Here is a 14073-nt window from a genome sequence, read left to right as displayed (position 1 = left end):
GGTTATAGTAAAAATCTTCTATAAATAATTTGTAAAAGGCTACAGTGCATGTCAGTGTGATGTGAAAAACATGCTAACTACGTCTATTCCTTAATATTTTGCCAAATGCGTCGTGAAAGTTTTTGAAGTTCTTAAAATGACTGGTTTTAAAGGATAATTGGTTAAAACAAAATTAGAACCATCTTTTATTTTAATTCACTTTATTTCACTAATGATGTTCTAAAAGTGGTTAAGTGTTTATCTTCAGCCAGGACATGCATTTATAATAATAATAATAATAATAATAATAATAATAATAATAATAATAATAATAATAATAATAGCAGTAGTAGTAGTATTAGTAGTTGTTGTAAAAGCACATAATAATTCTTATTATTCTCTAATATAATGAAAATGTTTTTATTGCATTTTGCTTCATTTACTTATGTATAGATTATTTATTTATTTTTCCATTTAATCTTTTTCATCCCAGTTCTGCTAATCTTTTGGGCTTTTGATAATACAGTTGAACCATACTTGTTCCAGAATAATTATCCTACAATGTCTATGTACTACGATGTTCATATTATAATTAATGTACCCAAAATGCATAACTACACCAATTTAATTGAAGTTGGTTGTTTTACAGTCATTCCACCCCAAAAGAAAAGAAAAAAAGAAACGAAATGTTCAAATGGACATTGGAACAAGGCAAAAATTATTTACCAAAAAACTGCGGTGTGTAGGTGACATAAATGTTGCATTTCTTAAGTTGCTTCAGGACCAGACAAATTTGAAAATATCTTAATAGAATAGAATAGAATTACTTTATTCATCCCAGCAGGGAAATTATTTCGCAGTTACAGCATAGAGACAAGACACACAACAACCACCACTGAGTAGCAATTGTAGACAAAATAAAAATAAAAATAAAATATAACATGCTGTCAATATAAAAAGCAACTTAGAGCAGTCCTTGCAAAGATTCAAAAAATGTAGATACAGTATGTATATGTAAATATATGTACAGCAAGTGTGCCACAGTGCAGTTGTGCAAAATACAGCAAGATTTCATTAGCATTAGCATTTTAGCTTAAATAAGCTATTAGCTATTTATTTTACTTATTAGCCGTGTTTAGTATACTAAATGGAGTAAGTCAATTATAGAAAACATCCTAGTGATGTCCCACATGCTACTGACAGCAATCACGCTAACATTAGCATTTTTGCTAATTTTAGCTGATACACTTACTTTATCATACTGAATGGTGCAAGTGAATTAACAGAAATTTTGTTTTAAATGTTGTAATAATTTCCTGTATTTATTTTATTTTATCAAACAGAACAGATGAAAATCAGTTGTGTCGTGATGGGGAACGTCCCCACCTTCTTTCTGTCCTAGCAGATGAGTCAAAGGATGTGATTGGTTGATCGTCTGCGCCGTCAGGACTGTGGGCGGGGTTTGTTGGAATACAGTACAGCTCCATCTTTGGAGGATTTGACAGGAGCTTTGACCTGTGTCGAAGAGGAGCGAAAGCCCGCGACAGAAGAAGTGCAAGAAGACTTTCAGAATGAAAAGAGCGACGTAGAAAATTGTTTCTCAGAGATCTCTAGTCCGAGCAGCCAGCCAGACTTTTTTTAAATTCTTACACAACCCTGAGAAAATGCCTCATTTCTGCTCCCGCTGGACTGGTTAGAATCCAACGGAACTAATGTAACACGGAGGCTTAAAAATAAATCCTTTTTGGCGAATGACACTGTATCAGAAAGCCTACGTGACAGCATCGGAGAGACACATTTTGAGGGAGAGATGGCTGACAGGACTGCTCCCAACTGCCACCTGAGACTGGAGTGGGTGTACGGATACCGGGGACATCAGTGCCGCAACAACCTGTACTACACCGCCGCCAAGGAAATCGTCTATTTCGTCGCGGGTGTGGGAGTTGTGTACAACACCCGGGAGCACAAGCAGAAATTTTACTTGGGGCACAACGATGACATAATAAGGTAGAGTAAAATCAGACATGTTAATTTTTTTTTTGTTTTTGTCTTGTTTGTTTGGTTTTTTTTTTGCTTCAGCACCACGGACAGCACCAGACTCCCGGTAGTCAGTGCTCTGACAGTGTGCTGTTGACATTGTGGATGCAGGCGTCACCTTGTGCGGTGTAATATGATATGAAAGCAGCATATCCATAAATTGTATAGCGAGGTTGAGCTTTATGCTTAAGGTCAGATTATTTTAATCAGCCACTTTATATCACGCTGCTCCCACTCCATATGCCAAACGTTCTGGATCCCTACTTATGCCATAATTACAATAAAAACTCAAATATGAGCAACGATAAGCGAATTATTTACTGGAATGTGAATAATTTGCCTTCAATTGCAGATTAGTCTGTGAAATTACAACTCAAATTTCATGTAATTTTACACATTTAAAATTACACTTAATACCTAAAATTAATTTATGTCATGATACGTCCAGGCATATGGAGATGCATATCGTGGAAAAAAGGTAAAAAACGACAGCATGTATCCCTGTTTGGGCTTTACCCATTTACCAGTATCAATAAATAAATAAATAAATAAATAAATAAATAAATAAATAAATAAATAAATAAATGTTCTTGAATCAGGAGAACTTTGATAAATAATGTAAAAATAATGCAAAAAATACATTCAACACAATGTGTCCCATAAATCACATTGTGTATGAATAAATTAATAAGAAAGCAAGAAAAATAAATAAAAATAATGTGCAAACCAATCACTCACTCAATCAAAGAAACTGAAAATAAATAAGTAGATAAAAAAATGAGTGACTATTTCTCTAACTAGATTTTCATCATCTCAATGGGATAATTACTGTTACAGTTTGCTATCGAATACAACAATACATAACATGAGAAAAGGAAAAAAAATCAATGGAGCCTGAAAATGTACAAAATAATACATTCATGCATGACATTATCCATGAACGACTAGCTCCTTGTTTATATAAACAAACAATAAATCAAATAGACAAACAAAAAATATTCAAATCAACTTTTACTGTCTCCAAGAAGGAATTGGATTTCTAGCAAGTAAATATGTTTATCAATCAATTTGTTTATTTGTATAGAACATTTCAGTAACACAGCAGTTCAGTGTGAATATGTGTCATATTCATTCATTTATAGGGGTGACCTCTACCCAACCAAAGGATTTGTTAATAAAAAAGATTTGGGATAAAATGTACATTTTTAAACTTGCATGCTTAATTTAAATTAGAATAATTTTGATGATGAATTCGATATTCAATATAATATTTATTGCAGCGGCTTAAATGCTTTTTTTTTCTCGCAGCATGTCCTTTTTCAATGAACTATCTCCAGCACCTCAGAGATCATGTTGACATGTGTGTGCAGGGGTTGGCCTGGAGATGACAAGCTTTATAAAATGTGTCGGTCGTCAGCTGGGCTTGTGCTCCATTATTAATCACACAATAAAGAGACAGTAACCGCCAGTTGCCCTGTGCCCGGTCAAGTTCTTCAGTTCAAACATGCCACAAAAAGGAGGCACTGCAAACCGCACTGGGATGTTTCAACTCACTATTTGTGTTTCAAAGATTTAGACCCTATGCTAAACATTTGTTCTTTTTTGAAAAATCTGCTAACACAAAGTAGAAGTGGAAGAAAGAGGATAGATACATAGCTTTCTCAGTTACATAGTATTTCATGTTTTTGATAGGTTTAAGTGTTTAAGTTTAAGTTTAAGTTTTGCAAGGCGCTGTCACCAAAAGTCCAAATTTTGTTCATATTTTGCTTCCAAAGAGCTAGTCGTTTAAATGCAACATATTAAAATGGTCTTGATTGGTTGTTTCTGAAAGTATTTAACTTCTGTCCAGATGTTGACATCATATTGTGAAGAGTGCTTTAAAAATGAGAAAATGCACACAAAAACATCTTCAAAAAATGAATAGTTTTTATAGTTTTGGATAGTTAGATGTGTTATGACAGAATGACAGGGTGCGAGTAACAAAATCCTGACAGGTATCTTATAAAATAGGTTATATAGCTAGATGTCTGTTCTTTGTGGATGCAGCACTGGCTCATCTCTTGAGCTTATACCAGTAGACATTTATGCTTGAATGATGAAGATTTAAGTGCCTTAGCAAACAAACATCCTTCCTTTGAGCAAGTAAGAAGACAACCAAATCCAAAATAATGATTAAAAAAACAACCTTACAGGAATCTTCAGGGTTAAAATGTAACTATGATAAGTCAAATATTTTCACATTTAAACATGTTGTAATATTCGGCTGGGCTTTTTTTCATCATAAAAGAGTCTTTTCCTTGGATGAGGGATAATAACTTATAATGATTTGGAGTTACTGAAATTATGCAAACAGAATTCCTTTCATAATATAATAGACATTGGATCCCCTCACAGCTGAGGTCAGGAGTTCAGGTTTTCTATTAACGTATCACCTGGTTGTAGTCGCATTAATATGTCTTAAGTAATCAGGTGAGATGTTAGAGGAGTGGACAACCTTTCATGACACCACTAAGAGCAACGAGCTGCAGATAAGTGCTCTCATGTTACAGTAATTCATATGGGAAAGATGGCATCCTGTAAGAGTGCAGCTATGATATATTCTGGTTGTCATAATATGATTTAGAGTGGCCTTTAATTTCAGGTTTTTATGTTTTCATAAGACGTCCAGAATTTAGATAGAGTATTTTCCAGGTTTGTTCACTGTCCTATTAGTTTGAAAATAAATGATGGAGGGATTTTTGTTGAGTTTATGGTTTTCATTTAGCTCTTTTTTCTGTGGCTCATTGATTCTTTGTCAGAAATATAACTCAACATATTGCTTGGTGACTGTTTAAAATGAAATTTGCAATGAAACTGAAACAACTAAATCAGCAACTTGTGTTTATTGTCATTGGAGTATCAATACTGCATAGAACTGCTTGGGATGCAATAAACATTTGGTAAATATATAACCAAGTATGATGCATTTATATGCAAGTATGCATCCAGTAATATAAAATTACTGTATCCAGTAATATAAAAATATATTACTGGCTGGCCTGTAATATATTTGGCCAGCCAGATATCCAAACCCAATTTATAAAACAGTGTTTGAGATGCTGAAGCATATAGAGAGAGGACAAAAAAAATCTGACAAAAGAAAAAAAGAATGTATTCATTCACTTCTAGTCTTAGTCATTCTGGTATCAAACAATAGAAACATATAATTTATGTAAAACGAACCAAAAGCATAGAGGTTTTGGTGTTAAGTCAGTTCAAGCTTTTCTGTTTGATCAACAATTAATGGGTACAGTTTGTGAAGATTTCAGTTTTAATTTTATCTCTTTTTTGAAGCTGCTTACTCTGTACTTCAAAGCATTTGCAATAATAATAATAATAAAGATCAAAACAGCTTTATTAAAACTTTTGTAATCATGTTTGATCAGATGGAGTCATCAGGTATTTTTAAAGTAGGCATATAAATAAATATACATTTTCAGCAAAGTTAGATATTGTTATTGATTGGGCAGTGCTAGTATGGTTGCCTGGGTGACTTCAAAACCTTGAATTGTTCTTTAATATCAGGTCAATACAAATTTTCAAAACAAGCAACAGTAGAAAGAGCAATTAGTCTTTAGATGAATATTTAATGGCTTTAGCGCCACAATTTTCTCAGCTGTTTTAGAAATATTGACTGATTCATGTGAGTGCAATCAAGAAGCTTTAATGGTCACAGGAATAAAAGCTTGCCTCCTACTTTATGGTGGACCAAAAGCCAGAAATACTCTTTTGTTACAAAGAAAAAACGAGAGAAGCTGTCAATGCAGCTACAAAGATCAGTCAATTAACATGTTAAGTTTGCAAAAAGTTTTAGTATAAAGTTTGTTCAAATAAAGTGTGTGAAGAGGTGAGTTTTCAATATATTTTGTTGGGATGTAATGTGCTAGATCAAGAAGGAGGTTTATAAAAAACATCTGAAGAGAAATTGCATTTTTATTCAGCCCTCTTTTACGCTGAGATCCTCACCAGCCATGCGGTGAAACATAATACAATCATGCTGTAAGGATGTACTTCTCCAGCATGGATGGGGAAACTGGTCAAAGTTGATGAAAGGAAGCTAAATACATAATTATCCTTGTAGAAAACCTGTTATAGGCACCAAATGTTTTGATCTTGAGGTGGAAGTTCACCTTTCAGCAGGACAACAGTTTTAAACATAGAGCCAGAGCTACAGCTGAATGATTTACATTTTGTATGTTTTAGAACGATCCAGACAATGAGCTGACCGAAATCCAACTAAAAATCTGTCACAAGACTTGAACCTTTTACTAAAGTATATTCTCCATCCAATCTGACCAAGCTTGAGCTGTTTTGCAAAGAAGAATGGTCAAAAACATCAAACGTGCAAAAAAGAATATTCCTTTCACTTTCAACTATACACTTAGTGTCATGAATAGCGGTTGTAGAGTGGTGAGAAAGATGCGATGGACCCAGGCAGGTTGTAGAGTGAGAAATAATCCAGGCAGCACAGATGAGTGGAAGGTTAATGGCTCAACACTGGTAACAACTGTTCAAACAATTGACAACAGACTTGACGTGACAAGACGAGGACCCAACAAGGAACACAGGTGGGTTTAAATACACAGGGAGACAATCAGGGGAAACGAGAAAGAGCTGTACTCAGTCAAGGGGTAGACGGGACAGCACAGAGACTCAACAGAACACAGAAACCTAAATAAACGCACAGAAAATCCAAATCACTACAGTTATTAGCCTATGCTTGGTTGTGATGTGACAAAATGTAAAAAGGTACAATGGGTGTGAATAGTTTTGCAAGACACTGTAATTCTAATGCCAGGGTTGTTCAAGAGAATAGTTATATCTTTACTGTACCTTGTTCTGCATTTCTATCCAGAGAAGTGTAGCAGCTGTTAGAATTAAGGGTCCACCTGCAGGACACCAGAGGCAGAAGACTGAAAAGAACAATTTCTGAAACCCAACAAAACCAAAGTGTTAAACACCAGAGCACATTCTACAAAAAGAAAATCCTTCCTAAACTCAAAATGACCATTTAAAGCAAGTTAACTCATAAGTGCTAAGCAAGGAGAACATCAGGGGAATATGTCTGTCAGAACATGGACAAACACAAGTGTCACAGGTGGAAACAATGATGACAATCACAGGTGAAGGTTAAACAAGGCATAATTAATGAGAACAGAGGCTAAATATTTACATCTAAGGCACAATGAGGCCTAACAGTGTCTCAAATTTCTCAGAATGTTACATTTTGATAGCTTTAATGCTAATTTTCTGATTGAGTCTTCCTGTTTGTTTTTTTTAAACAAAGATTAAGTGTGAGAAATGGGGTTATTTGATGTTTCTAGTTTTTGAGAATCTCATCCAACTGTGAAATGTACATCTGTGGCTTATCATACTATGCTAAGCGGTCTGGCTTGTTTAATATTTAAAAGATTGACCAGCATGTTTATGCTCATGTAACTGCTTTGAGATGAGATAATGAATGGAAATCTGGTCCCTGAAGAGCATATCTGTCCTACCAAGTTAGGATCCTTTACAGTTTATGCACTTACTGTGGCACACGGGTCTTATTTACGCCTGCTCTTAGTGCAGTTTATGAAAATGGCTTAGTGCTGTGAACAAATGCTAAACTTCTGATTGTTTTAAGACACTTACGATTTGCTATAAAAATATCTAATTTAACATAATCCTTGACACAAATTGGGCAAAAATGAACACAACATGAACAACATTCTGACCATTTTCTTTCATCTGATGTAATAGTTTAGATCAAATTAGGGATGCTTGGTCACCGTACTGTATTGTTAGTTTCTTTTTTAATTATTCTTTAAAATTGCGCCCAAAATATGAGAATTTATCGGAACCAGAACCTATTTGTGAAGTTGGTATCTTTGAAATCCAGAAACACATCATTACTTTTATCTTAAAATGACTAGCTTCAGTTGTTCTTCACCTCTTGTGCTGCACATTTGTTGTCACCTTGAGAAATCGCCTCCCGAGGCTCGTTATTGGCCCTGAATTTACATGAAAACATTCAGTTTAATTGCTGCAGCATTTGATGTAGATGCTTTTATGCTACAACATTTGGCAGATGGAAGGCAGCCAAGCAGCCGTTGCTTATATCAAACAGAAGAGCCGTGGCAACGCGCTGCAGGCTAAGTCATTAGTGATGGCATTTAGCAAGCTCTTCAGACGGAGAAATGTAAGCGAAACAGTGATCTTGTAGCCGTCACTAAGGCTTCTTGTTTTACGTGTGGCAACATTGTCATTCTATGCATATTTAAACACAGTGGGATACACAAATTAAGAAATTTTAAATTAAAATCAAAGTTACCAGTGAATATTGTTAAGTTTTTCAGTTTGGATGCATTTCCAGTGCAGCACCTGCTTGCATCAAGCGTTTTTCTCTTCTGTCTATCTGCATCTCAAAATGCTTCAATGATTTTTTTTTTTTCTTTTCCTCTGACAGCTATTTTTAGCTTCTTTTTCACTCTGATTATATAAGGCATAAAAAGTAAAATGAGGAATGTGCCAGGTTGGACGGAGGTTCAAAGCAAGTGGAGAAATCAAAGGGGATGAGAGGGAACAAAATTCAGCCCAGTCCTGTTTGGACCACCTCAGCTTTGTCATGACAGTACTTATATCCATTTTTGTCTGCAAATGGAGTGCCACCTGTCAGAAAAAGAGAGATTCACACTGAAAATGTGAAGAAGTGGTCAAAAGAGGCATATGCATTCGCTCAAGCAAAGTCTACATTTTCTCGAAGACCCAACTTGGATCAGTTTGAGGAGAACAGCTGTTTAAACTGATTTTAATAGGCTCTTTGGTACCATGAGTCCAGGCGAGGTGAACACGACGGGGATCTGCTGACAGGATGGGTGGAGTGGAAAGAAGGACGGTTGAATTGACAGTTTAATGTAGCCGGCTGTTTCCCAGCAGCGCAGTGGGAACGCATGTCGGAGGGGGGAAGTTTGAGTATATGGGAGGGAAGGATTATGTAACAGAGTTACAAACATATGCCTGGTGATGCAAGGAAACCCCAGATGGGGGAAAGAAAGAGAAATACATGAATGATACGTCAAGAAATTGACCAAAAAAAACCCCAAAAAGAATGAATCTTGCAGGTTCACCAGTGCTGCTTTCTGAACTCCGTGAAAACTCTGTTGACTTGAATGAAGCCTGGCTGTGTGTGCATTTGAGCATGACCGGGTTAATTGAACCATGTCACCTCATCAAGCTGCCCTTGTGATTCCATGCTCAGACCCAGTGCAGACCTAATGTGCTCATCTCAAATCAGTGGTTTGTGCTGGCAGGGTGACTCCCTCGTACACCCCCCGGCACACGAATGCAAGCACGCAAATGGGAGCGGCTAACTCTCTCTCCCCCTTTTGTGCTTCTTTACAGTTTAGCTCTGCATCCGGAGCGCGTGCTGGTCGCCACGGGACAAGTTGGCAAGGAGCCTTACATCTGTGTGTGGGACTCTTACACTGTGCAGACCGTGTCCATCCTGAAGGATGTGCATACACATGGCATCGCCTGCCTGGCCTTCGACCTCGAGGGACAGGTACAGTGTGGAAGTTATTACTACAAATTTGAATCACAGGGACGACATCTCCTGAAGTACTGGGTGGTGGAGTGATCCTGGATTTTTCTTCATTTCCCCCAAAATAGTTCAGTTTCTTGCATTTCGTAAAAGTTCAGTTCTTCAGGTTAGACAAAAGCAAAGCTTTTTGGGATTTCTATTTTTAATAAATGTGCAAAACACTCAAAAACCTATTTCCACTTTGTCATAATGGGGCATTTGTGTGCACATTTTTGAGCTAGGAGGTAATTAATTAATATAATACAATTTGGAATAAAACTTTAACATAAAATGTGGGGAAAGGGAAGTGCTGTGAATACTTGTCTGTACTTTTGCTCATTTTCTACACTGATCTGATCATTGTCAAGGCATTTTTGTTTGTTTGTTTTCTTAAGCTACTTACAGAACCTTGCAAATGGACCGATGACCACTGCAAAGCATTTTATCTGACTGTAATAATAGAGCAGCACAGAGTAATACTCAGTTGTGAAGTGGAAGGGAAATAATGTATTGTCAAAACCTTTTACTGATAAAAATGAGCAATTAGCACATACATTTTTTAAAGTCAGTTAGATTTAGGTCTGGACTTTGACTGGTCCATTCTGACACATGAATGCACTTTGAGCTAAACTATCTCTGGATGTATGTTTAGGTTCTTTATTCCTGTGGATAGAGAGTAACGACCTCAGTCTCATGTCTTTTGCAGCTTCTAACTGGTTTCCTTCCAGGATTGCCCCTTTATTTACTTCTACCTGCTTCCTTGTCCCTGCTGAAAGAAATCATTCCCACATAATGATGCTACCACCATACTTTGGTTTGTTCTGGATGATGTGCAGTGTATTTATGCTAAAAATTCAATTCAGGTTTGAACTAATTAAACAACATTTGTTTATTTATTTAGGGGTATCGAAGTTAAAGTGATTGACTAACAATATGCAGCATACCTTTCAGATATTTTTTGTAAAATGATATCCTTCTTCTATTAACCCACATTTTGGTTGAAAGATGAAATACATTGTTTTTTGTATCTCCACTGTGTTGCTTTGAAACATAACAAGAAACCTCAGTTGAATCTTTGAACTTATTTTTACTATATTTTCAAAGATGTAATTTGTTAGAAATGTTTTTGTACTAAGTACCTAATTATCCAAAACAGAATTAGATACTAATTCTTTTTAGTACATTAAAAGAATTAGGTACTAAAACTGAGTAGTAGAAAAAAAAATAAGGGGGGTAATATCTACTGTACATGAAAAATTAAGCAGACATAAAAAACTGCATCTAATGTACCCTCATATAATGCAGAAAAATGTCTAAGATACTAAAAACAAGAATAAAATGACACAGAGTGCTCTACCTTTTCGCCACATTCCATAACAGTCAATAAAACTGCATCAAATACACTGAAATCTAATATAAATTAAGGATGTCTCAAACATTAGTGTATCTATTCTGATTTTCCCTTAGTGGATGGACAGGATAATAGCTCTGTGATTCCTAGGTTTTGTCCAGAAAGGAAATATACTGTATATCTGAGCTAACATGGCTAAGATGATGCTTATTAAGGCTGACAATAAAACTGAACATTTCTATTGCCTATTTTTCATAGATATTCCACATTGACTCTAACATTTCTTCCTAGTGGGTAGCTGGAAATCAGTTTGACCAACATGATTATCGTTTTGTTTTTGACAGCTGAAATTTGTCACCAGTATAAAAGCTTAACTTTCTCAAATGTTTCAAACAAAAATGAGGATCACCCAATCAAAAAAAAAAAATAAATCCATTTACTTCATTGCTTTTTTCTTACATAAGGTTTAGCAATTATATTTATTTGTGTGTGTAAAATTGTAGCTGATAGGTTTGGGGTTCGATCTTGAAAATCTCCATCTATACAGATAAATAGGGGGTGCAAAATCAAAAACACCTACTGTGACTGAAAAAATGCTCAGATCTGTTCTGCATTCATTGCTGTCCAGAAGAAAGTCATTGATGAAAGAAAGTCAAAAAAAGTGTAGTTTGTAGTTTGCTGCAAGACATGTAATGGGCACTGCAAACATACTGTATGGAGGGAGGTGCAAATTTGGTTATGAATAGTCGAATACTTTGTGTTAATATTTTTCATTGTAAAAAATTATGTCTGTAAAAATTTTACACTCATTAAAAAAAATAAAAACAATTTTCCATATACATCAGCCAGACAAATTTATATCAGTCTTGAACTGCCGTTGGGGACCTCACAAAATCAATCCAAAGGACACAGAAGGCTCCCGGGCCACACTGTCCTTTTGCTAGAGGCTTCAAAGCAGACTGAGGAAGATGTTCAGCTTTAAATTTGTTTGTAAAATAAGTCTTCCTCTTTTCAACTCACTTCACGCACTACAATATCCCTGAAAAGGAGTGACAATCATTCACTGCATACACATTTTATACAGTGGATGATGTGAAACGAAATTACAGTGATTGGTTGTGAAAAAAGGTGGAAAGAATTGGTGGCTTAGACCTAGACCCCCTTTGGTGGTGACTAAACCTCTCTTTGTCTCTGCCTCATGCTAACCTTGATCCCCTTAGCTGCTGTGTGCTAGCAGACAGGCTGTGAGAGATCAACAGCCTGTCTGATAACAAGCGCCTCCGCCAATCAGTCTGTGCTGTCTGGCTGCTGCTTTGGCCTCTAAAAAAGTATTAATTCCTTTTATGATTGCTTGAATTTAATAGTTTTGATGAAACCATGGAGATGCAAGGGAAATATGTGTAAAAATTTTTATGTGACATCAGAATTTATAATTTGGAAATCATTAACCGCTGAAATGATCTATCAGATCATTTGAATAGCTGTTGGGACAAATGAATTGGCAGAAGATTCATAACCAACCCACTATCCAATTGGTTTCACTGCATATAATCTCTGCTCCTCATGAGCACAAACCGCTACAATACAAGCCGAGACCCTTCAAATGCCTTGCCAGAGACTTCTGTACATAGCCGAACATTGATTCTGCAGAGGATTAAAGAGGACATTCCTTAACATGTGAAGTAAGCTGCAGGGCAGAGAAGGATTTCCATGAGGAGCCACTCTCACCTCTTCTGCTCCACTGATGCTGCCTACTCAATCAGCTGTAGGTGTCTCCTCTGGCAAAAGTGCTCAAATGTTTCTCCATGGAAGTGCCAGAGGCTGGACAACTGTTCTGCAGCCATTATTAGCTCCTTGATTGTGGTTTACACTGAATGTTTGCAGTAAGACAGCAGATAGTCTGTGATTTCTCTGTGCTCTCTTTGCAGTGCCTCGTATCTGTGGGCTTGGACTCAAAAAACACAATCTGTGTGTGGGATTGGAGGAGAGGGAAGGTTCTGGCAGCTGCTCCTGGTCACACGGACAGGGTAAAACTTTCTTCTCATTTGGTCTGCATCACATTGAAATATTGAAAGAAGATTAAGTTCAGCTCTTGGATTTTAATTTTGACACAATACAGCACAGATATACTTTTCCATTGTTAAAACAATAACTAAATTTTAACTAGAAACAACTCAGAGATATTTTATAGCACTTACCAGCACAATAATAACTAATAATAACTAACTAAGGCACAAATTGTGCCTTAGTTAGGTCAAAAAATGCAACAGGTTTTTGTTTTAAAGCTCATTAAGCAACTGGAGTTTGAGGATGTGTCCTTTTAAAGACATACTTTGTGATTTGTAGCAATCAAAAACAACATTATCTGCAAAGCTAAAGTTAAGTAATAGGCCAGCCTTCACTAATATGGAAGCATTAACGAAAATGCTACTAAGATCATGTAGTATCGGCTACGCTAACAACAGCTTATATGCAATTATTGGGTAATATTTACATTAACTAACTCTATATGCTACCAACATTGTATCTGCTAATATTAGACTACATGCTAATGTTGGCATAAGAGCTACCAGTAGATAACACTGCCTTTTATGCTTACAAGAATTTTATTCAATTCTGAGCCAAAATTAAACTTTGTGTTTAATGGCCACCACTAGCATATTAGCTTAGATTAGCTAACTCTGTATGACATACTAACAACATGTTATCTTTAGCTAATGCTTGTTAAATATAATTAAATATTTGTTTAAATGCTGATATTTGCTTCTTCATAGCATATCACTAGCATTTTAGCTAACGTTACTGTTCTGTACCACTAGCATAAAAGTGTAAATGTAAGCTTACATTTGAAACTGTACTCCCCTTCCACTTTGTCTGAGAAGGATACATCAGACCCATCCTTCAAATCAGAGGAAAAGAAGGATGCATTTGGAGTAATCTTTCAAATTTATCAGCCTTCATTGAATCACCTTCAAAGAACCCAGCCAATCTTTCTACTGACAGAAGCAGTTTATATGATATTATTTGCTAAACTTTACCCTGGCTAATGTGTTAACTTTTACAGTTTTGTCCCATTAGAAAAAGCTTTTACCTTGAAAAGTTTTTG

At 35.9% G+C, this 14073-nt stretch overlaps 1 protein-coding gene across 4 annotated transcripts in view; it reads left to right on the top strand.

Annotated features, from left to right (window-relative positions):
• The first annotated feature begins 1455 nt into the window (after positions 1–1455).
• The window catches only part of eml5 (echinoderm microtubule associated protein like 5), a 43706-nt gene continuing 31088 nt past the window's right edge, over positions 1456–14073 (top strand). For 3 of the 4 annotated variants that reach the window (XM_005797698.2, XM_023353090.1, XM_023353089.1), the window contains exons 1-3: positions 1457–1986; positions 9439–9598; positions 12896–12994. In XM_005797698.2, coding sequence (XP_005797755.1) covers positions 1790–1986; positions 9439–9598; positions 12896–12994 — 456 coding nt within the window. In that variant the 5' untranslated portion in view covers positions 1457–1789. Of the gene's footprint in view, positions 1987–9438; positions 9599–12895; positions 12995–14073 lie in introns of all 4 variants that reach the window. The other variant, XM_023353091.1, reaches the window with a different exon arrangement.

The sequence above is a fragment of the Xiphophorus maculatus genome, chromosome 19 (assembly GCF_002775205.1).
Source record: "Xiphophorus maculatus strain JP 163 A chromosome 19, X_maculatus-5.0-male, whole genome shotgun sequence".
Classification (NCBI taxonomy): Eukaryota; Metazoa; Chordata; class Actinopteri; order Cyprinodontiformes; family Poeciliidae; genus Xiphophorus; species Xiphophorus maculatus.
The sequence above is the reverse complement of the archived record's forward strand: the minus strand, read 5'-3'. Positions and strand labels throughout refer to the sequence as shown.